Below are 22,316 nucleotides of genomic sequence, written 5' to 3' on the forward strand. Positions count from 1 at the left end.
AATTGAAATTGTATGAACAATTTACAAGTCTTAAAGTAAGAAAAATATTTTAATAATATGTACTCCATGAAATAATGTCATTTCATTAATATCTAAAATATGTAATAGTATTCATACAATAAATATTTGTATGATCATTTTTAGACCAATCAAAAAGATTGAATCTTAATCGAATATAAGCACTAACTAAAAATATCAAACATTTACTATCGCCATGTCTCTACTTTAATTCAATTAAAAAAGAATGCGCCTGCGATTCAAATAAGTCACATAATTGAAGGAAAAGTAGAGATACAATATGTATAAAAATAATAGCGATCAAATAAATTATTTATTCCGATTCTCTGGTCCGTAAAATAATTATTTACTACCATAAATATAAAAAAAGTAAAAGTTATATGACTGAGTGTTCTCATTGTTGAACCTTTCAATAGAAATATAAAAAAGTTTAAGCGTAACTCACTGTAACATAAACATCCACCTACTTTCAGTCTAGTCTGCAATCAATATGTCTAGTAATTATTACTATTTATTTTAGTATCATCAGGGCTAATTCCATTCGGGAACTTGAGAGGTGACATCGGTTTGACTCGTGGTAGTGAGTTGGCTCGTGGGGAACGGGGTGAGAGTGGCGATCGAGAACACCGAGCTGCGGGGTAAGGACGAGGCCTTAGCTCTTCTGCGCTGCGGAAAGTATTGCGAGCCACTCTTCTTCGATATAGGGAAGTCACCGTAGTTTCCTGCAGCAGACACCTAAAGAAACATAAAATAAAATTTGTGTCTAAAAGCATCTTGTCTCAATTTGATTTACCCAAATTAGTTGCCGAAAGCTGACCAGCTCTACCACTGGAGAAAATAAAACCCCCACTGTCCTGACTATCTCGTCAAACTTATGCTACTACTACAGCTCAGCTGTCTTACCTAAGCTAAACTAACCTAATGTCCTGACCTTTTCGCCTTGTCAATGTAGCTCGAAATCTTGTGCCAGTAGTAGGTGCTGGATTGATTCAGAGCCGCTTGATTTCGTTTACCGGCAACTCGTTACTGTTTGCAGGCTGAATGCTGCGTAAGGTTAGTCTGTATGAACTGTTGGAAGTCTATTTGACGATAACGAAACGCAGAGAATGGCTAACTGTAAAGTGTGAAGATGGCGCATGCCGCTGGGTATCAAGATGTATGTTGTCTTATTTTGAATGCTAAAAAGCGCTGCAAAAAGCTCTCTATGCTAGAATGAGGCTGTCTCTTATGATTCCCGATCACATTAGGACCGCCGGGGAAATGTCTAATGTGGCAGTATAGATGTTGATATGTATGGCCAGAAACTTACTTCTCCAATTCAGTAAGTTGTTGCTTAGGGGTGGACGCTGCGACAGGCCGAGCTCGTCCTAGTTTAGCCCTCGTTGTCTTAAGCATTTGTTGCGTCACTAAAGGTAGAGGCCCATCCTTTGGTACAGGTTTCGTGCGCACAGGGTTGTCCTAATAATAGAAGATATGATTAGATAGTCTATATTGCTTACTTAAGCTATTGCTAAGGGGTTAATGGTATTTTTTGGGGAAACAGAGGAACTCACATCTCTTCTCGAAATACTCCGATTTGATACCCGTCAAACTGACAAACCCTCTGATTCCAGTAAAAGTTTTATAAAAACACTTAATGATGTTCTATAGTTACCTTAGTTTTCCTTAGCTTGACATTAGCGATATCTTGCGGCGTTATTGTGAGCCGGGGCCCAGCTATCCTCGGTGGCGCGGATCCACACCGCGGTATAGTGTGCGCGCGTATCGGTAGCTTAGTGGAGGGCAGGGGAGGCGGCGGCGGTGGTGGTGGAGGAGGTGGAGGCGGTGGCGGCGGAGGTGGACAGACCTGAGGTTTTGATGGACTCTCGTGAACTCTGCAGGAAAAGAAAAGTATTAAGGATTCTGTTCAAATCTCTGTATTTTCAGTACTGAAAACTAAAACTGGGATAGACTGGATGAGGAAAGTATTGTACCGCATCTCGGAGAACCCGACCGGTAGCGATAGACTTAGACCCAGCTAATTGATTGTAATCATGACCAGCCCAGTGCTGGTCTTGGTTACAGCAAAATAGTCATATCGACGTTTAACTCTTTACTATACAACCCCTAGAAGTAGGAGTGTAATAGTTAGATAATTAATCTAATATTAGATTGAACATCACATTTTCTTAAAATATCTCAAGGTGTCGACAACAAATTCACGTTAAAACACAATAGCGCCAATGGTGAAGTTTTACCTGAGCTTACCCTCGAGTTGTTCGATTTTAGTCATCATTTTCTTCATTCCTTCCTTTAAAGTCTCATTCTCCTGCGCCAGTCGTTCTTGTTTCTTGTCCACTTCCTCCAAAAACTTCCTGAGCTCTTTCAACTCGGAGCTGTCATCATTTTCTTTATGCACTAACGGCTCACGAAGTATGTCGGAGTAGAGGCCAGTAATTGATTGGTAGCCCTGATATAAAAGGACATAAAAGAACTAATAGAAGGTTTAAGTAATTCAAGTTGGCGGTGGAATTTGAAAATAAAACTGGTGAGTGTTGATAGGTACTGTTATAAGTGCAACGGTAACTTAGGAATTATTTTCAGTTATTTATTTTTTCTAACTATTCAGCCTATTCGGAAAATTGTTTAACTCGTATACCTATCTAGGATAATAACGAATTCACATACCTAGGTATCCATAAATGAAACATTATATGGCAAAAACAACAAATAACTCGACAATACAATAGGTCCAATATACTTATTCCGACTTACACAATTTACTTATGCTTCAAATGCATACTAAATTGTCCTCTAAAAAGGATATCCCCTTTCCTTAAACATAATATGCAACGGCAAATTACACCCACAGACCGTAAGTCCGGTCCACCGGTTATGTTTAAAATTGGCAAAGCATTTTAAAGGGTTACTTCGTATTTCTGGTTCAGGTACTTCACAAATACTAAGTAAAACTTGATTATGTCTTGTTTGTCTAACAATTGAAAATTCAAGTTCATTTGTCTTAACTGTTAATATTTTATTCTCACGATTCTACGTGTTATTCGGAGAAGCAAGTGAATCATTCTGACAATAAATTAAAAAATCATAATTATTTTGAAATGATATTACGCAAAAAAAAATTAAGCTAGATTTTTGTTTGTTACTTACGTTTTGCCTGCAATTTCGTTCGATACTCAACTTACACATCTATCTGATCCGAGAATCCGATAGAGATTTTAAAAAACAACAGGAGACAAACAAACATTTATTATGCTTTTCTTATTAGTTGCAGTTACATAAGATGAACACAATAACACGCGCATTAGATTATTTATTAATAACTAGCATTATCTTTATATCCCCTAACGTCATTAGATAACACACATACTTAGTATAGGTATGTGGAATAAGTATTCGCTTTAAACTTGAGTGTATATTAGAATATTACTAGTAAATTCGTTTCTACTAAAATGGGCAAATCAATCAGTGTCCGCGTATTAATATACTTACTTATATAAAATATGTACATAACATTTGTGTTGTCAATTCTCGCATAATAAATCAAGGTGATACTAACTACCTTTCTGCCGATCCACGCGCATAGATCAACGATCCTCCACGCTGGCTTGCTGCTCCGGCGGTAACTCCTTTCCTTGCGAGGTGTCCCACCTGACAACATGAACCACTCCATATCACTCAACTGTCCCGTGTCTAGAGCACACTCTATCTCTAATTCAACTTTAATACTATTACGTGTTAGAGCACCCATCACAGAGGTTTGAAACCTAACGTCTAACGACGCTCAACACAAACTAATATTGTTTTTTTCTCGCGAAGGACTAATGCAGTTCAAAATACTGTTTATTGTCCTCTCCTCGGGTCTCGTCCGTTAAAGCGAAACTTGAAATACTCCGAGGCGCGACGATGATGTCACTACTATATTAGCAGCTGACTGAGCCAGAGATGTTTGTAATAATAAAAAGAGTTATCAATTACGATAACAAGTTCAAGTTGGTAAACTAACCCCCGGTCATGCAAATGCATCTTTGTGTTTCCCTGCTATGTAATGTACGTCTTAAAATAAATTGATGAGGAATCGAACGCCTTATTTGCAGTAAATATTCAGTCTAACGTCACAGTAGGCATCTTATGGAATCGCGAAACGTAAGCTTACGTAAACTGCATTACAAATTCTTTATTCATACAATATCAACCACCAACTAATATTTACACCAAGGGACACTTACACTCAGTTAAAAAGTAGGGCAAAAACGTGAATTAAATAGGTAGCTTTGGTGAATGCTTTGTTTACTAACATTTAATTAATTCTGTAGGCTATTATAGAGAATAATTAATTAAGTAAAGCTTATCAGCATGATTTATAAACAATCTGAAATCCCTTATCATTATTTTACGGATGTTTTTGATCGCCTAGTTTTTCGTTGGATATACCTACTTAAATAGTATTAGACAATACCGATGTAATTTAATATTAGGTAGAGAATTTTACAGAACCTACTTTGTTTCGTTCCTAGGAAGTAAAGGTTCGAGTTCGATTCTCTGCTTGCAGCGCAAGCACGTATTTTTTTTCACTAGCCTGAACTGAAAAGAACATCTTCGTTTTTGAGATTTTATTCCTTTTCAAAATTCTCTTTGAAGAAGAGCTCAACGAATATTTTTAAGATTTGTAAGACGTTACACAAATTTCCATGTTCCTATATCCGAATTTCCAGTCTTTTTTCACACTTCATATTTTACGTAGGACTTATCCCTACTAAAGTGCAAAACGCTTATAAAAGTTCGCTTAATCGATTCTTCATATCAGTAATAAAATAGGTACACTGTTTTATAACATGTCATTACACAAGTTATAATAAAGTTAAGTAACCTCACCTGCCGTACTGGTTTCAGAATAATTGTGTTTATTAAAGTTGGTGCTCTTCCGAGCTCTCTGCAGCGCGTCTCTTATTAGATTCGATTCCGATTTCAGACGTCTTTTTCTTATTTTATAAGAATGGTTGCTATTGATAGATTTAAACGAAGCTTCAGAATTACTGGACAGGCATGAGGAACCAGATGGCCCGAGGGTCAGTTTTGGCTCAGATAAATCTGAAGTGCTGGACGAACAAGAATCCGTGCATTTCTTCTTCCAAGGACGCAACTCCTTGTGATCTGCGTCACTTGAATCGCGTCTATAACGTTTACTTCCCAAACACTGTTCGGAATTCTCATTCGAAGTTGAGTCTTGTATATTGAAGTCCTTACTAAATGAAAGACTTACGTCAACAAAACTGCAATTAACTGGCAAAGATAAATATGGTTCAGTCTGAGTAGAACTTGTCGATGTATTACCCTTATCCGGACTGGGGTCGTCAGTAACCATGATGCTCTCAAAAGGAGGCGTTTTGTTAATATTTCTTACTTTGCTTTCATGTAGTGCAAAACTACGTTCCCATGACGTATTTATCGTGTCTTGGTTAGGACATCTCCTTATTTCTTCAATAGAATTGCAAAATTCTGTTTCTTCGGAAGTATCGATGACAGCTATGGATATTTTCTCATTAATTTCAAACGGCATCTTGTTACTCAATCTAATTAGCCACTTGTCTAAAAAGGTTAGAACTTATATTAAAGAATATTTCAATTGTTTGAAATAATTTCACATTATTCCTCACAATTGTACAGCTTTAGTAGAATCAAAATACTGTCAAGGCATTATAAGCATTAAAAGTCCGTCTACCTACATATTTAAATAATTAACTGTAGATAATTAACGATTATCGGATCATTAAGAAAGTTAGTTTCGACATTAAAACTAAAATGTAGCTGCGGTCAATATTATGATTTTCAACATAATCCACGTTATCCTTTTACATTTTACACACATCCATTTTTTTGTCAGCTGCTTGGTAGAAGTAAGTTGTCAGCTTCTAGTGGAAGTTACAGATTGACATTGACAATCAAAATCCGAAATGTCAAGCACAGCTGTCACGAAACGATCGATCAAACGTAAACAACACGTTATTTTGACCTTAATTTTGTCATTAATTTATTTTAAATGAAAATTGTCAATTGACTTTATAAGTAACATACCTAGCGGTACTTTATGGCCTTCAAAATGCGCCATGCATACAAAAAGAAGATTTTATATTGCGGAGTGGTGGTCATTACATTAATGATACTGCTGCATCCTGATATGAATGCGCGTCGATCATATGAGTACATTGAGAAAGATAATATTGTTAAAAACCTTCACGAAGAAACTGCTGCTAACTTCACCAGTACCGCTATAGTTGACTGTGATTATTACGACATTATACACGATGAAACTAGTCTGTCCATTAGTATAGTTGGCGGAGACTTGATAGAAGGCCATAAGATAAAGGAAGGGGGAGAATACGCTCCGTCTGACTGTAAACCTAAATACAGCACTGCTATTATTGTACCTTACAGGTAAATAATCAGAGAATAAAACCTTATGTAGATGCTACAAACAGCTTGATGCCAACTTTATTTTTGCAGGGACAGAGCTGAAGAATTGCGAGGTTTTCTAGTATATATGCACACATATTTCCATCGCCAACATATCCATTACCGCATCTATGTGGTGGAACAAGTAGACTCTAGGCCTTACAATCGAGCCAAGCTCTTGAATATAGGGGCAGTTGCAGCTATGAAAGCAGGGTATCCTTGTCTTGTTCTCCATGATGTTGATCTCTTACCACTGAGACCAGCAAACTTGTATGCTTGTACTGAACAACCTAGGCATATGTCATCAAGTATCAATAAATTCAGGTACATAAAATAGTGCATAGAGGTTTTATCTCATTTATTTTTCTTAAGTGTTTTATTTTTGTTATTTTGACTACAGTTTGCACTTCATTTTAGTTTTAGACCTGTCCAGGAAACTGGTTGAAAATCATTTCTCATTCCACACTGAATTTGAACTTGCTGGCACTTAACATAATATACATATTATGTTGTTTGGCAACAAAGGTATTATTTTTTTGTTTATTTTTATTTACATTACGCTTCTTCTTAATGATAACTTAGTTTTTGAATAAATGAAGTCTTAATTGCTTTCAGATTTGTTTTACCTTACTTAAACCTCTTTGGTGGTGCTATAGCAATTGTATCAAAGCAATTCAAACAAATAAATGGCATGAGCAATGAGTATTTTGGTTGGGAAGGAGAAGATGATGACTTGTATTCTCGTTTGGAAGCGAATGATCTCAAATTATGTAGATTTGAACCTGAGATAAGTCGCTATCACTTGGCATCTCATACACCTGTAAAGAAACTGTAAGTACCTATATATATTTTTTAACCTCAGTCTTAAACTGGTAGTCATTTTTAATATAGGTAATAGGTAAGATTCTCGTGAAGACACCAAATTTCAAAAAGGAGGAGCTTCTCAATTCCTCTCTTTTTTTTTCGTGTTTGTCACCTCAGAGCAAGGACTGGATGAATAAATTTAGTTAATTATTTTTTCATTCATTCTGAAAAAGCTGCTGTAAAAAAGTTATCTAGTTAGGACAGTAGATATTATTTTATGTTGGTTGTATGATTTTGTTGAGAAAAAGATGTATTTTATTCATACCATACCATTGAGTATGTCTATTTTTTTTTGTGATTTCAGGGACATGGGCAAAAAAGCAGGGTCCTTCACAAAAGAAAAGATGGCGGCTGATGGATTGAGCTCTTTGCAATACACTGAGGTAGCAACAGTCCTGCATCCCCTATTTACTCATATCATGGTTGACTTGTAGCATATCAAACCAATTGATACTACAACTAAATAACTAGTGTCACTCATATCACTTGTTCAATTTCGCTTTAATTAATCAATTTTAAGACCACTTTAATACATAAGTAGTGAGCTAGATTTATAGAATTTAATTCTTAATAGATAACACTTAGATTCGATTTAAACTTTAGCTTGACTCGACTAGATTTTTAGTATGTAGGTATTACAAGTTTAAGTAAGCAATAGTAGTGGTTAGATAATTAAAATGAGGTAGATCTGGGCAAGAAGCAACCTTTTAAAAGGTTTTATTTGATATCTCTTGAAAATGCAGTGTCCACGCAGTTAAACCTTATCACAATGCAGTAAAGTTCATTATTCTCTGTATCAAAATAATGTTTAGGTTTCTTTATTTGCTCAAATGGTTGGTTTGACTATGAATTGTTGATTGATGATTGTTGGCTAGCGATTTCCAAAATCCCATTTAATATCATGTTCGAATCTACCTCATTCACAAAATTAGAATTAAGAAGACCAACAATTTTACTCGGCTACACTGCAACGTTCCTATTACGTAATTTCAAACTAATATAAAGCAATATTAACATAATAAAACATTGTGATATTCTTGTTGAGGAATTGAACGATTTCTGTCCATAGATTTCTTATAGTTATTAATATAGTGCAATTACATGAATCTACATAAGTCTAAGTATGTTACTGAGGAACGAGATTTGATTGTTGTTAATTGTTGACTTGTCTTAAAAACTATTTATATTAATTAACAAAATATTTACTACACCTTATCTACCAACATGGATCCTTTGTAATTATTGTTTGTGAAAGCATTAGTAGAGAAGTTTTAATGTTATTAATTAGTTTAAAATACTTTATTCTTTCATCAAAGGCCAATGTCTTCTGCCCTATTATCGTTTTTTTTTAAGTATACGATAAAAAACCTCGGTTAAGCCTATAAGGCCTACATTAGCTTTAATGATTACTTACACAAACTACGCGACAATACCTACGTAATATGTTTACCTAAAGGTATAAATATAGTTAGACTGTTAAAAGCAGTCTAATCCGTCCTATCGTTAGACTCATTCTTCAGGTCTATTATAAAATATGTTTATAATATGTAGCAATGCCCTAATAGCCATAGATCTGTTAAATGTATTTATAAATGTTGTCTTGATATGAGTTACAATAGTGTCTTCAACAACTTGCATATACAGTACCGCTTTCGGACGCAACGTATCGGTTCGGGAAACAAAAATATGGTTGTAGCGTTAAAAAGTATGCGAACGTTGTGTAAGATAGAGACGGCGATATTTTGCAGATTTTTCCAGTTGTTCCAAGTAACATCGGCCTCACTATTCTTAGTTTTGATAGTAGAATAGGTATATTGTTTTAAGAAATGTTATTTAAGCAGGTTCCTACATATTGTGCAATACCTTCGATTGAATATGTAATCAACGATGGTTTCATTGCTGCATTGAGAATTGTTTTTTTGATAAGGTTTTTGCTCTTTCAATCCTAGTAATATAAAACAAAATAGCGCAACTATTATCAAGTAATTCTTAGTAGGCAAAGGAACCGTAAGTAAAATAAATTCAAAATATTAGACTCCCTTGTGAATTATAATATTATAAAAAAGGAGTTGGTTAATAATGAGCGTTCACCATTGTTGGCTATTGGATTGTACGGATTGTATAATTGATACTGGAATCAGATATTCTGATTAACTATACCTAAATAGAGTCGTCATATCATTGGAAACGCAGGTATTTGAATGATATTAGGATAGAATAGGACGTAGACCTGTCAAGCAGTTATATGGGGCTGGATAAATGCAGGAAATTAAGGAAGGGATAAATTCACAATTAATAATTAGTATCTAAGGTAATTATTTACAATTAAGAGTTAACTATCTAGTCACAATTACTAATTAAATACATTCGCGTCGTAAAGAGATGGACACATCAAAATTCTAAAAGCTAATTTACATCAGGTTCACAAATTAGTAGTGTTTGATCTATTAGCCAGAGGAGCTCGTGGCTTAGCTATAACCGCATAAGTGTATCGATCACAGGTTAAGCTATGCTTGACGCGGTTGGTCCGTAGATGGGTGACCATCTTTGTCATAACGAGTTCCTCCGTGTTTCGGAAGGCACGTTAAATTGTGGGTCCCGGCTGTTATTCCTACATCTTTGACAGTCGTTACAAGGTAGTCAGAAGCTTGAAAAGTCTGACAACCAGTCTAACCAAGGAGTATCGTGTTGCCCAGGTAACTGGGTTGAGGAGGTCAGATAGGCAGTCGCTCCTTGTAAAACACTGGTACTAGCTGAAACCGGTTGGACTGGTAGCCGACCCCAACATAGTTGGGAAAAGGCTAGGCCAATCATGATCTATTAGCCAGTGTAAACTCTATAGCCAAGCGGAGTTATCAATCAAGATTCAGCTGATCTTCTGATCTTTCTGATGATCATAAAATTCAGGTAAAATACCTTATATAACAGAAAGCGAATGTTGAGACTTTGTCATATCAAACACGAAGTATATACCTAAATAGTAATGCCAGTATTAAGTCGTCTCACAGCCCGGAACCCGCCACCTCCGATATATACAAGGGTTGAAAAGCTACAAGGGGTTGACGAATCAAGATTCCAACTTTTGCAAAGTTTCCTTACGATGATGTTCACCATCCCGAAATTTTGAAGAAGTGTCTTAAAAAAGAAAAAGAGAAAATTATTAATTTTAAGAAGACACGTTTGTTCTTGCCTGCGTCGGGATCGAACCAGCATAACGTGCGGACAAATACATACATAAATACGCAAGGCCACCACGACTTATAAATAAGAAAAATTAATAAATAATTCGATTTAAAATTGTTAATTCACTAGCTAGAATATTAGCAAATTTAAAACTGTCCTAATCTATTTTTTTATCTACAAGTTAGAAACTATAGCAGCAAAAATAGCCAGCTAGTGCATTTGCTCAATAGCACGCAAGGAATTTCGTCGTTACCACTATTAACTTTTTTGTAGCGAATAAACAGTTAAAATATGTTCATAGTTTTATTTAAGAATCCCTTTTTTAATATTTCTCCCATTGACGACCTGGGTGTAAAAAGACCACCTGAAGTGTCTTAAGGTATATTAAAATAAGCCACCCAAAGGACTGACAGTTTTCTTAAAATAAAACTTAACACAAACCTAGTTGCACATTATATCAGAGAAGGAAAAAATTTATCATTCAAAATTTATAATAACAAATAAAACATAAACCATGATTGATTTGTAGGTATATTTGGCATGAATATTTTCACTGCTGGTGGTCCCAAATCACAGGGGGATTTAGTAAAAGAAGGTACAATCATTCGCATAAGCAATATTGGTTAGGGTTTGTCATAATTATGTACAACACTAACAAGAAAATGCTTATTTTTAAACAATACAAGATACTGTGTATGTCACAAGGGTCTCTGTATATACAACTACAATTAGTTATGAACTATTTACACAATAACAATACTAGCATGCCTATGCAACAACACCATTACATAAAGAAAATACATATAATTTAATCACTTAAAAATACCATAAGTAGACACGAGAAAGGCTTTTACAAGAGTTTTGTACCCACGTAAACAATTTGACTCAGCTTTAAAAGCAATGTATGGCAGTAAATTGAAAACTTATACCAATCATTTCAATTAAAAATATTAGCACCTATTTTAAATTTTAATCACACATTTTTTTTTGCACCAAGCACCTATCACATAAACAAAAAAAGACTGAATGAATTACACCTAATTAAAATTACAAATCAAAATTATAGCACGCAATTTTTTATTAGGGTCTCTCTATTCTTTTAAATTAACTTAGTAATTACATTTGAATAAAATTACACAACCAGTGGCAGTGGAGATTAACACACCAGAAAATACCACGGCGGCTGTGACGCCAAATTAATTCAAGAGAATAGTTCGCTAATGGTAACACGGAATTATAAATTTGTACCATATCTGTAACATTAAATAAACAAACTGGACGCAAAATAAATTTAAACAAGAGTATTAATTTTACTCCATAATATAAGTGCACAATATAAAATACTAGTTTAATATAAATGAAATATACTAGTCATTTATATATGATATCGGCAAATGATAATTAAATTCGTGCGTTGGAAATATTTATCAACTTTCCATTGTTAATATGCCTGCGTATACAATAATAATCCAACAGACTATTGTGTCTTTTATAAACATCGTCTATTTCATGACAAGTGACTTCTCTCGTTTTTTTCATACCTTGTAAAAACTAGTAGGTATAACTGTTTGAATAACAACAAAGTTCCCATAGTGATGTGTTCAACCTTTTTGCTCCACAACTGAGCGCACAATTACAGAATGACTTGTCAATTTAAATGATTAGTCCAAAGGTTAGAGTTCTATATCAGGTACCTCAATCAAGCAGATCTTAAAGTTTTGTTGTATATCCAATTTGTAGTTACAAATACATAAAATTCTTGACAATTTTAACACAATATTGGTCATGGTTTATTTATAAATAATGTTAAATGGGTATTTTATTGAATACCATGGATTTTTATTGCTACAAGTGTTCTTGTTATTTACATTTTGTCAGAAAAATAAATGCTTTCCAACTCAATCAATTACGCAACTAACAAAAAGTATATTTTCCTTCTATTTACAGAAAATTTTAAGTTTCACATAGCAATAAAATTCCATATTATTATCAAAATATTAATATTTATGGTCTTAAAACCAGCATACATACTAGACCAAGGACAAAGGAGAATACCAATTTGAGGTTTGAACCAATGTGCAGCCAGTCAGGCCATTGGGATTTAACTACTTGTTCAGGCTGTGTAGGGAGAAGCAGAGCTGCAATACAACATATACTGACTGCTACTGCCACTACATTGACAGGTTGCTGATCTCTGCAATAAAAAAAAACAATAAAATAGTGATGTGCTTTCCTTATGTTAATGCAATTTGTACATGTGTGTGATTCTTGTTTGTAAATAACACATGTGATAATAAAAGGGGATTGATAGTTTAATCTTTTTATCAACAATATTAGCTTTAAATTAATTGATTACCTTTGAATTGATTAGATAACTTCAATTGTTCATTGTATACATATTTAGAAATATTTATATCTTAAATAAAATACACAAACATGTTGTTATTAAACATTTGAAACATAATAATTAATTCATACTTAATGAAGTAAAAATATTTTTTGTTTATGAATTCATTATCAAGTTTAATAGGAGGGGTTAGTTCCTATCAGTTTAATGTTTCCTGTTTAATAACAAATGAATTAAGTAGTTCATAGTTTTTATATGTAAGTAATAAGTGGGCCATAGAACCAGACCAGTAAACTTTAGTCAGTTGGTTAAAAAGTAGGTTGATCCATTGTCTGAATAGCCAAGAGAAATTTAATATACAAGTGGTAATGGTACTTATACTAATAATTAAGAATAAGGTGTTTGTAGTAGGCTAACCTGTGATGAGTGGGATGTTGGCAAGGTGTGACCCGGGAATGGTCATCAACAGGTCTCACAGGCGCTGCTCTTGCTACCAGTGGGTGGAAACTATCTCCTAAACTCTCCTGGTTTGTATTTGAAGGTTCTCCTTCTATAAGCTTTGTTAATATATCTCTTTTACCCAGAGCCTGTAAATCAAAGTAAAAAGCAATTTAAAATGTAGGTCATTACATTAATCTAATGCAATAAACAGTCAACACCTGTAGCGACGTTGATACGCTCACATCCACTAAACAAACATAAGATTGAATTAATTTGTATAAATATTTATATGACACAGAAACGGTTGTTTAGTTATTCATACCTGCTGGGTATTTTTGTCATACATTGTTATCCTAAACTTTTCGGCTGTGTCGCAGTGTGTAACAGATGGTTGTGTGTAACGCACTACGATATCGATGCAACTCTGAGGAGCAATCACACCCTCGGGGTCGATCACTGTAAACTTGTTTGGAGACGTACATAATACTGCAAAAAAATATCATGAACTCAATACATAAAAACTCTATAAGATAATTACGACACGTCGTAGAATCTTACAATACCTTTAAAATTAACAGAGAAATCGTAAGGATTATAAACAGTCAGTAATTGTTTATGAGTGTGACGTGCGCTCAAATAGAATTCCAAAGAAACTGGAAACACGAACACGGGGAAATTTTTCATTTTAAATTCGATTTTGCAAACAACACAATAGAAAAACAATAACAATTTCACGATTGCAAATACACAACTGACAATGACGTGATGTTGACAGTACTGAATACAATGGTCTATAAGTTGACAGTTGAATGCAATGTTGCCTTATAAGTGAATGTAAAATAAAAAATATACAACACACAATATTTTTTTACATTTATATTTCCATTGCAAGCGTTGAATATATAGATAAAATCAAAATTAGAAAACCTTTATAAGTTTTCAGTACATTAACTCATTAACTAACGTTTCTCCCACAGATATTTATAATCTACCATTTCTACTAACGTAGTAATTGTTATTTACCTCTCATTTAATTTTCATTGTAGATTAATATTATTTTAATATTAATCTACAATGTTAGTACCGTATTTATGGCAATGGAAACAACAATCCCTTAATTCAATTTATATATTTCGTATAATAAATACAAAATGTTTTAATGGAACATTATTTATTTACATTTAGTAGCTCACAGTTAAGAAATTTGAAATCAGTAGATACAGTTTATTGGTTTACGTATGCAGACAAGGTTCAGGCAGTTATTGTAGTTTAATAATTAATATAACTTACTGTCATTTAAAACAGATGATACTACTATATTCTATGTGAAATCTCTAATTTAAAGACCCAATTTATCTATATAATAATACAATTTTTCTAAACAAATAGGCAAGACCAATTATTTTCTAAACATAAATAAATTAAATCACAATCCTAAATGGGTAAGATATTTTTAGAAATTCAGAACCATTCGAACATAGATGCCAGATTATTTCAGAAAATTATATAAAAATGTTTTTTTAGAGAGCATTATAAATACTGTTATAAGTATAAATCAATTATGAAAAGAAGGTCGATTGATTGTGTAAAATCTTGGCAGGAAATGAAATATTAACATCAACAAACAAATACAAAATTGTTCATGAACTCTATGTTTTTATTTTTCAATTTTAATACAATAACTACATCATTAGTTAAAAGTTACATTTAGCACTAGTTTTGTAATTACACAAAAAACATTCCTGAATTTTATTAAGTGTTTAAAGGCACTATCAATAGAAGTGATCAGGGGGCCTTCTATAATTTATATGGAAGCGAGAAAACATTCACTAAAGCGATGCTTCTCTGCGAAAATATTGCAGCAGTAGTATTTGACAGGATGGTGGAAGACCCCCTATACTATAAATATTTTATTGTGAATCTCAATTTAGATAGTAATTAGCCACCATTAGCCGTATCACATTATAGCAAAATCTATTGCTTTTCGTATGCCATGTGAATAGTGGTGAAACGAATATTAAAGTTTGTGATGATAAAGTTCAATTGATTAGTCAAATTGCTTGATTTTTACGTGTTTAATACACCAAAATAAGCAAATCAGCACCGTAATTAAATAGCTGTTGTGTACAAGCACTCGAACATTTTTTATTTAATTCAGAAAAATACCTAGTTAATATAAGCACAACTCAAATAATATATTATTCTTGTACCTGAGCCTACCACCCTATCTACCCGTCTCTAATAATATAGCATTTATGAAAGCGTGAGAGCAGATACACGGTATAAAGCAGCATCTCTCTTCCCCAACTGCAAGAATATTACTAAGAAACGTGGTGTAGTCCCATAGGTAGAGAAAAACAAGCATAAAATGTTGAATTTCAAGGAAAAACTTATCACAATTTGGTTTGATAATTATGCTTTTACTAAGATTAAGTGTTCGATTTGTGAGTTATTGGTAGGGATACAACATGGCGACGGCAGGGTCTTCGGTCTCGAAAGTGATGAGAACATCTTTGAACTTATCTAGGAGCTGCATCAGCTGCGACCGGCTCACATTCTCCATAAACATAATTTCTTCTAAATGCTGCTCACCTCGGAAGTAGCCTGAAATATTTTATAAATGAAATGGTTTAGTTTTTCAGAATTTTGACACATTAAAGTTAGGTCTATAGAATATACCACCTCTTTACCTAAGGCATATTTAACGGTTATATTGTTTTAACAATAAAAATATACAACCCACTTCAATTAAATAAAGTAGTAAACCAAACAATGAGATTTATGGGACCAAATGACAACTATTTCATGTTAAATGAAAACATAATCAACAAAATTGGTTTATCCAGTCCGAAGTTCTGAGAAAAAAAAACAGAAAAATTGAAAACCTCCTCTTTTTAAAATCGGTTGACAAATGCTGAGAAGAAAGTGGTAATTAGTTGACAAATCTATATTATATAACAATGATATTTTGATATTAGACTAGCCAAACTAACTAAAGAGGGACATGTAGACTTAAAAAGATGTTAATAAAAAAAAAGACTAGTTTAGAGATCCTACCTTTTTTATGAAGCTGAGCAAGCAACAACAGGTCGTCAGTGTTTTTAGACGCGGGTACTGTTGCTAAGGCGGCACGTTCCTCCGAAGTGAAAGTGTCTAACAGAGACTCTGTGGTCGGAGGCTCGTTGGGGATACGACATGCGTCTATTACGTCACAACTAGCAGGCACGTTCCACACTGTAGGCGGTTGAAAACTGCAAAGACAATTTAAAATACAATGATAAATCAAAAAACTAACAATTTGTTGCTGAAATTTTCATTAAGTTTTATTACGAATGCGCGAATTATATCAACAGCTATTTAGCTAGTTTTAGAATAAAAATTACAAATGTTTTACTTGTAATTTTTCTCGTAGACCATATAAAAATTTTGCTAACAATTTCTATTCTCACCTCATTTCACTCTGTAATTTCAAATTTAAAGAGACTCCATTCTTTTTATCAGTTCCATTCACCATTCCATTAGTCTTCAGTCGCGGAGAGATGTCCTGATCAGTCTCGAACTTGTCTTCATCACTACTCGTATCTTTGGTCAACGTCGCCTCACTATCCTTCAACGAAAGGTCTGACAGTCTTGAAGGCAAACTTTTCTTATCTGTGTCCAATTTATCTACTTCTGCCTTCGTCAATTCTGTATGACCGTTCTCAGTGACTTCCCCATTTCCATTCACACCGTTAACATTATTAGTACCGTTCATATTACTTGATATTCCACTATCAACCGAGTTGCCTTGGATTTTCTTCTGAACTTTATCAGCTTTGGTTTCATAGTCTACGCCATTCGTGACTGGTTTGATTCCGTCGACTACATCTATACCGTCGTCAAACGAATGGTTCGCTGAATCGCTTTCTCTGAATTTGTCGTATTTGTTGTGTTCTGATTCTATGACTATCGGTTTTGTGTGTGAGAAGTCTGTTTGGTTGAGATTGTTCTCTGTAGGGTAATCTTCGTCGGAGTCTGGGAAAATGTTAGCGCTTTCTCTCGGTTCGACTGGCTCGGGTACATTCAGTTGCATTTGATTGAGAGACGAGAAAGACACGCTACATGACTGGTTGAATACATCGTGTTTCTCGCAGTAGTATTCTTTCCCATCTGCAATTAATAGAAAAAAAAAAGTAAACTTAAGTATATAAATATTCTTTTTCATCCGTTACTTTAAAAACCATCTATTGTAGTACATTCTTACAGTATAACGTTTCTTTATTTCTATCTTCTTTACTTCGTCATTACTGTTATGGTACAAAAATTGACAATATAATATATGCTTTTAAATCTCTCTTTAAGACTACTAAATGACGTATTATAGCATGAGCACTGTAATAGGTAATCCCGTGAGGTACCTGGGTCGCGGCCCCAGTGCGGCGAGTTGAACTGCACGTAGGTGTGCAGCTGCAGCAGCAGACGGCGGCGCAGCAGCCACGCCACGCAGCGCGCCAGCCGCGCGCCGCCGCCGCCGCCGCCGCAGCCGCCGCCGCACCCGTTACGCGACACGTACCACAGCGGCGCCGGCAGCGAGAACTCGCTCAGCATCTGGCCATCAGCGAACAGGCAATGTATGTGTGCCAAGGTGATTGACTACTATAACATTATTAACTATTCAATATAGTGGGACTTTCATGTACTATTAATAAGAATCCATGAACTTTTTTTGTATTATCGTTTTTATATAGAAATTGTGCAAGTAAGCGTAGGAACACCGTACACAAATCTAACAAACAAAACTAACATAAATCTAAAGAATTATCGTTTTTTTTTAACAGTTTTTGAGTTTATCGTTCCTTCTTGTAATGTTTAACCCAAATCATCTGAATCTAATTTTATCCGAAATAATGCCATTTGTATCATCATTTAAAACATGTAGAAACTTCAATACTATACACAGGGCAGAACAAAAAAAAACTCTATGTATAGAAAAAAATTGCAAGTCGCAAGTAATACAGATTATAACAAAGAACCAACCTGCAATAAACATAAATTAGGGAACTCTTTCGCAAACTCCTCGACGAGCGGTGAGTGTATGTGCACGTTAGCGCCCGGCGCCACCACGTACACGTTGCTCTCACACAGCGGGTATATCACAGTAGCCTTAGCCCAATATACTAAGTGGCCTGTAAGCTGCGAAACCTGCAAAACAATAGGAAGGATCGGTAATTTATGTGTGTATGTTCATGCAACGCCTACAACATCCTTGTTAAACACAGTTAAGGTATAACATTGTTCAGAAGTGACATTTCTGGCCGGTCAATTTTCTGCAATTAAAGGAATCTACGGGAATATAGGACAGCATGATTTTAGCGCTATATTCTGCTGAGTACTGCATTACGTGGAGTCTGTCCATCTACCTTCAACATTTAAGTAGCCCGCTATTCCTGCATAATGTATCTACCACGCTGTAAAGTTAGTATGCTTAACGCGTTTTACTAGATACATAATAGTAAACTGGTTTAAAAATTAATTAACGTATCTTGTATACATACCTGTTTCAATGTCAGATCAGCTTCAATTGCGAGTGTCTGTAGACTTTTCAGTGGGCTGTACAGTTTTATCAGTCTTAGTAGCGCCGAACTGCTGTCTAGAGGTATTGAAGCTAGCAGGTCATTTGGATTCACCTACAAAACAAAAAGGAAAATGAGCTTCACTAAATACATATAATAATGTTACTGTACGATAAACAACAAATTTTATATAGATGTGCTTATGTAGATAAAAATATTAAATTATACATACCATAAGCAAGATTCCATGGTAAGGCCTGAGTTTCTGTAGGCACTTGTCTATGGTTTCTGGCTCGATAATTAAACCTCTATTGTGAATTTGGTGAGCTTTGTGTGGTAAGCAGAAAGACAGTAGCACCCATTTATTGATCCGAACTTGAACAATACCTGTCAAAAAAAAAAATGATCACTTAAAAAAAGTCTAGGCTAGGCTGACAGCATATTTGCAGCTGTGCAAAGTGGACCAATGCAAACAGCTTAATGGACAAAAAACCGTATCTCTTTGGCCTATAAAAACGAAATCACATGACATCTTAATCCTTTGAATTCAGATACGCTTTTTTCTAATACAAAGTGCACTGAAATCTTAATGGAGAAAATCAGTAATTAAATAAATACATATAACCTAAGCTACGCCGATACATAAAGCATTATTGAATAGCTAACAGAATCAGTTCATCAAGGTTAAAAGAAACAAACCTGTACTGCTTAGTTCTTCAAACACAGCTTTCATTGATCTCGCTAGAGAACTCCGCTGTAATATGAGGTGGAATGCCGACTTTGGTGTCGCATCCACTCCGTTCTCACTACTGTAGGTCGCTGAACTGACCGAGTGGCGGAGATTGTCCTCTTCATCATCATTGTCACCGTTTATTTCACTGTCTAGAGCTGATACTTCGTCGTGAGCTGCCAACTGCAAGGGGAATTGTTGTGTTGATTTATCAAGTTCAGAGTAATACAATACTGGCAGTAAGGAAAGATGGAAACGATACATCGACGATTGGCCAGGTCTTACGTTTGATGATAATGACAACACTATGACACGTCGTTAATATAAACAAACGATACTCTCGCGAATGGAACTCCCGAATTTAGTAGAGATACGTATTTTTTCTTTTGTCTCGAAAAGGGAAAACCGTGAAATAAAATCTCTTGTGACGAGACTTACAAGTAAGTACGCTTTTTACTAGTAAGTGATGTTACTAGCCCTCACCACTACCATACATTTTATAACCTTAAGTGCTTTTGATCTTTTTAAATTTTAAATGACGTAATAATATTAAACACGCATTAGGTAGATGGGTCAAAGACTAGTTCGTAGATTTTCAAGATAATGTATTAGTTAAGTAGTTGAAACTATTGTCAAGTATAGTTATTAATGCTAAGTAAAATGAAAAATATGACTGTGAAAATATGTAAAATTGATTACCATTATTTTCATTTCTTCAGTTAAATATGAACATCTCTTTTCTTCATGCCTCAGTGCCTTACCCAGTCTTTTACTTAAATCATAGTAACACTTAACTGAAACAAAAAAAAATATTTAGGGAAACCAGTTGAATCTAATTTTAAAACCAAATATTAGGCAGCAGAATTTAATTATATTATAAAATAATAACTACACATACTGACTAGATTTGTATAATATACTACAACAAGATTACTCAGGTAAAATAGTTCATAAATTATTCATGCAAATGAATGCATAAATGCAATTTAAAAACATAATTATTCCTTACCTACTGAATGACTTGCGGAAGCCTGCAGTGCAAACACAATATTGATAAGGATCATGGTGGCTGTGTCATCCTTGTTAGTTCTATAAGGTAGGAGTGTGGGATGTCCCACAAACCTGACATCATTCACTTTCAGCTCAAACTTCCTGTTGCAGAGCTCTGCTTTAACAGCAAACAATGTTGATAACATCTCATCTGTGAAGCCACTCAGCTGACCTGGAAATATTATTGAAATATTCAAAAACTAACCAACACCAGTAACAGACACTACACTGTGGTGGAGAACCAGGTTTCACGCTAGGTTAGTTCAAAAATGGGTTAAGAAATGCATGCTTTTCAAGCAATTATACTCTATTTAATGTACTTTAGAAAGGACAGGCTTATTCTAGTGGGGTAATCATCATTGCTGGATTAAATCAGTTTCTAGCCACAATTAAAAAAAAAAAGAAACTCCATGATTCTATATTGACGTTGATGCTGATATCATAGCTGGAACTAGACCATATCTATTTTGATACTGTGAAAATATACATTGATTATGTATTGATGTTCAGTAAATTCTTTAAAATAGTGTTACTTTAAAGATTTACAATAACAGGAATTTTAAGAAATCTTACATGTGTAACTAATCATTTCGCTAAACCATTAAGGTTGCTGTGACTTTGAGCTTCAAATTCATTAATTATAACAGCAGGAAAATCAGCTAATTACCATGATTCATTTGTAACTAAAATGTATGTATTGAATAATAAGTTTAGCTCTATGATTTCGAAATGAATACATTCTTGCTACAATTTACTAGTAAATACTCTAAGGATTGCAACATAAACATAGAGTAGAGCCCATTGATCAAAGTCAGAAATAGAGGCGCATTATCAACAAATGCACAAGTACCTACAGAGATAAACATAATGTTGTTATGGTATTTACAAGAATTTTGTACCAAACTATTACGATGGCCAGAGACATGACCTACATTTCGACTAACCTTTACAAATATTCGACGTCTGCGACTGAGGATTCTGCAGTAAGTCTTCTGTAGAATTAATGGCGTAAGGATTGTGACGACCGTATTTCTTCTGTTTACTTTCATCCTTGTTATCTGTTGTGTAAGGGTACCTGAACAGCAGCCTGTCACCTTTGCTGTCCGATTTCACGAAAAATATATTCAAAGGATTCACTTCCATGTTCACAAATGAAAGTAACAATAAATCAAATTATGAACACACTGGAGTAAACAAGGTGATAACTGTGTTATATCGTAAGGAAGTAATCGAAGAATATTTGTTTAAACATATGTTTCTAAACATTTTTTATTAATAACTTTTAAAACACGGAACACTTTTCTTAACGAAAATTACACAACAGTTTTAAATAAGTGACTATTTTTGATTCTTTATTTCTATGAACTGAGAAAACATGCAACTTTATGACGTACAAACACTTGTCATGTGTCACGTTTGATGTCAGAGAACTCAGCGACCGCAAAAGTTTTCCAGGTCTAAAGATATGCGATTGTTTGACATTTAGAAGTTGTAAATGACTGTCTTTTGTTTTATATTTCCAATAGCAAATTAGTCTAGCGCTGTCTCTTTTTTGACAGTATATGCTACTTGGCGGCAGGTGGCGCTGTAAACTCAATTACTTTCCTATCTTAAAATTTAATTTGGCAGTGAGACAAGCGGTTTAATTTGAATTCATTGTATTCAATGTGTACTGTAATCA

The 22,316-nt window shown here is 34.4% G+C and overlaps 4 protein-coding genes across 11 annotated transcripts; 1 reads left to right on the forward strand and 3 right to left on the reverse strand.

The window, feature by feature from the left end:
- Window positions 1-93: 93 nt before the first annotated feature.
- Window positions 94-5,691, reverse strand: LOC113496036 (cyclin-dependent kinase 12-like). Of its 6 annotated transcripts, none has more exons than XR_003400775.1 (7): window positions 4,891-5,691; window positions 3,575-3,666; window positions 2,256-2,491; window positions 1,673-1,892; window positions 1,328-1,476; window positions 950-1,062; window positions 683-753 (listed from the first exon to the last, which is right to left on the reverse strand). XR_003400775.1 is itself a non-coding variant. In XM_026875094.1 (6 exons), exons 1-6 carry the CDS (start codon window positions 5,573-5,575, stop codon window positions 513-515), a joined length of 1,620 nt encoding a protein of 539 aa, XP_026730895.1. In that variant the 5' UTR covers window positions 5,576-5,687; the 3' UTR covers window positions 94-512. The 6 variants fall into 6 exon arrangements, 4 of the variants coding, with proteins under 4 accessions (XP_026730895.1, XP_026730894.1, XP_026730897.1 ...); XR_003400776.1 differs by having other exon boundaries at window positions 687-753; window positions 937-1,062; XM_026875094.1 differs by lacking the exon at window positions 950-1,062 and having other exon boundaries at window positions 94-753; window positions 3,578-3,666; window positions 4,891-5,687.
- Window positions 5,692-5,989: 298 nt separating this feature from the next.
- On the forward strand, window positions 5,990-17,710 carry LOC113496040 (beta-1,4-galactosyltransferase 2-like). 3 transcript variants are annotated; one of them, XM_026875101.1, is made up of 5 exons: window positions 5,990-6,450; window positions 6,520-6,792; window positions 7,084-7,299; window positions 7,637-7,715; window positions 10,341-10,809. In XM_026875101.1, exons 1-5 carry the CDS (start codon window positions 6,104-6,106, stop codon window positions 10,434-10,436), a joined length of 1,011 nt encoding a protein of 336 aa, XP_026730902.1. In that variant the 5' UTR covers window positions 5,990-6,103; the 3' UTR covers window positions 10,437-10,809. The 3 variants fall into 3 exon arrangements, with proteins under 3 accessions (XP_026730902.1, XP_026730904.1, XP_026730903.1); XM_026875103.1 differs by lacking the exon at window positions 10,341-10,809 and adding an exon at window positions 17,684-17,710 and having other exon boundaries at window positions 5,991-6,450; XM_026875102.1 differs by lacking the exon at window positions 10,341-10,809 and having other exon boundaries at window positions 5,991-6,450; window positions 7,637-7,812.
- Window positions 11,029-14,091, reverse strand: LOC113496041 (motile sperm domain-containing protein 1-like). The gene is made up of 4 exons (XM_026875104.1): window positions 13,867-14,091; window positions 13,626-13,789; window positions 13,280-13,449; window positions 11,029-12,709 (listed from the first exon to the last, which is right to left on the reverse strand). The coding sequence occupies exons 1-4, from the start codon at window positions 13,985-13,987 to the stop codon at window positions 12,520-12,522; spliced, it is 645 nt and encodes a 214-aa protein (XP_026730905.1). The 5' UTR covers window positions 13,988-14,091; the 3' UTR covers window positions 11,029-12,519.
- Window positions 14,458-22,057, reverse strand: LOC113496034 (GATOR complex protein NPRL3). The gene is made up of 11 exons (XM_026875090.1): window positions 21,580-22,057; window positions 20,595-20,807; window positions 20,285-20,379; window positions 19,555-19,768; window positions 19,088-19,242; window positions 18,838-18,969; window positions 18,320-18,484; window positions 17,701-17,890; window positions 16,753-17,452; window positions 16,361-16,554; window positions 14,458-15,907 (listed from the first exon to the last, which is right to left on the reverse strand). Exons 1-11 carry the CDS (start codon window positions 21,776-21,778, stop codon window positions 15,753-15,755), a joined length of 2,412 nt encoding a protein of 803 aa, XP_026730891.1. The 5' UTR covers window positions 21,779-22,057; the 3' UTR covers window positions 14,458-15,752.
- Window positions 22,058-22,316: the final 259 nt, after the last annotated feature.

The sequence above is a fragment of the Trichoplusia ni genome, chromosome 7 (assembly GCF_003590095.1).
Source record: "Trichoplusia ni isolate ovarian cell line Hi5 chromosome 7, tn1, whole genome shotgun sequence".
Taxonomy (NCBI): domain Eukaryota; kingdom Metazoa; phylum Arthropoda; class Insecta; order Lepidoptera; family Noctuidae; genus Trichoplusia; species Trichoplusia ni.

Coding starts and splice junctions, on each gene's coding strand:
- LOC113496036 (XM_026875093.1), bottom strand. CDS start 5,575: ATGCCGTTTGAAATTAATGAGAAAATATCCATAGCTGTCATCGATACT. Junction 3,667..4,890: donor TTCTGAAACCAGTACGGCAG/GTGAGGTTACTT, acceptor TCATGTTGTCAG/GTGGGACACCTCGCAAGGAA. Junction 2,492..3,574: donor CGTGGATCGGCAGAAAGGTA/GTTAGTATCACC, acceptor ACCTTCTATTAG/TTCTTTTATGTCCTTTTATA.
- LOC113496040 (XM_026875101.1), top strand. CDS start 6,104: ATGGCCTTCAAAATGCGCCATGCATACAAAAAGAAGATTTTATATTGC. Junction 7,300..7,636: donor CATACACCTGTAAAGAAACT/GTAAGTACCTAT, acceptor TTGTGATTTCAG/GGACATGGGCAAAAAAGCAG. Junction 7,716..10,340: donor GCTCTTTGCAATACACTGAG/GTAGCAACAGTC, acceptor GTCGTCTCACAG/CCCGGAACCCGCCACCTCCG.
- LOC113496041 (XM_026875104.1), bottom strand. CDS start 13,987: ATGAAAAATTTCCCCGTGTTCGTGTTTCCAGTTTCTTTGGAATTCTAT. Junction 13,790..13,866: donor TTTCTCTGTTAATTTTAAAG/GTATTGTAAGAT, acceptor ATTTTTTTGCAG/TATTATGTACGTCTCCAAAC. Junction 12,710..13,279: donor CAACATCCCACTCATCACAG/GTTAGCCTACTA, acceptor TTTTTATTGCAG/AGATCAGCAACCTGTCAATG.
- LOC113496034 (XM_026875090.1), bottom strand. CDS start 21,778: ATGGAAGTGAATCCTTTGAATATATTTTTCGTGAAATCGGACAGCAAA. Junction 20,808..21,579: donor GACGTCGAATATTTGTAAAG/GTTAGTCGAAAT, acceptor TAATATTTCCAG/GTCAGCTGAGTGGCTTCACA. Junction 18,970..19,087: donor ACCATGGAATCTTGCTTATG/GTATGTATAATT, acceptor TTTGTTTTGTAG/GTGAATCCAAATGACCTGCT.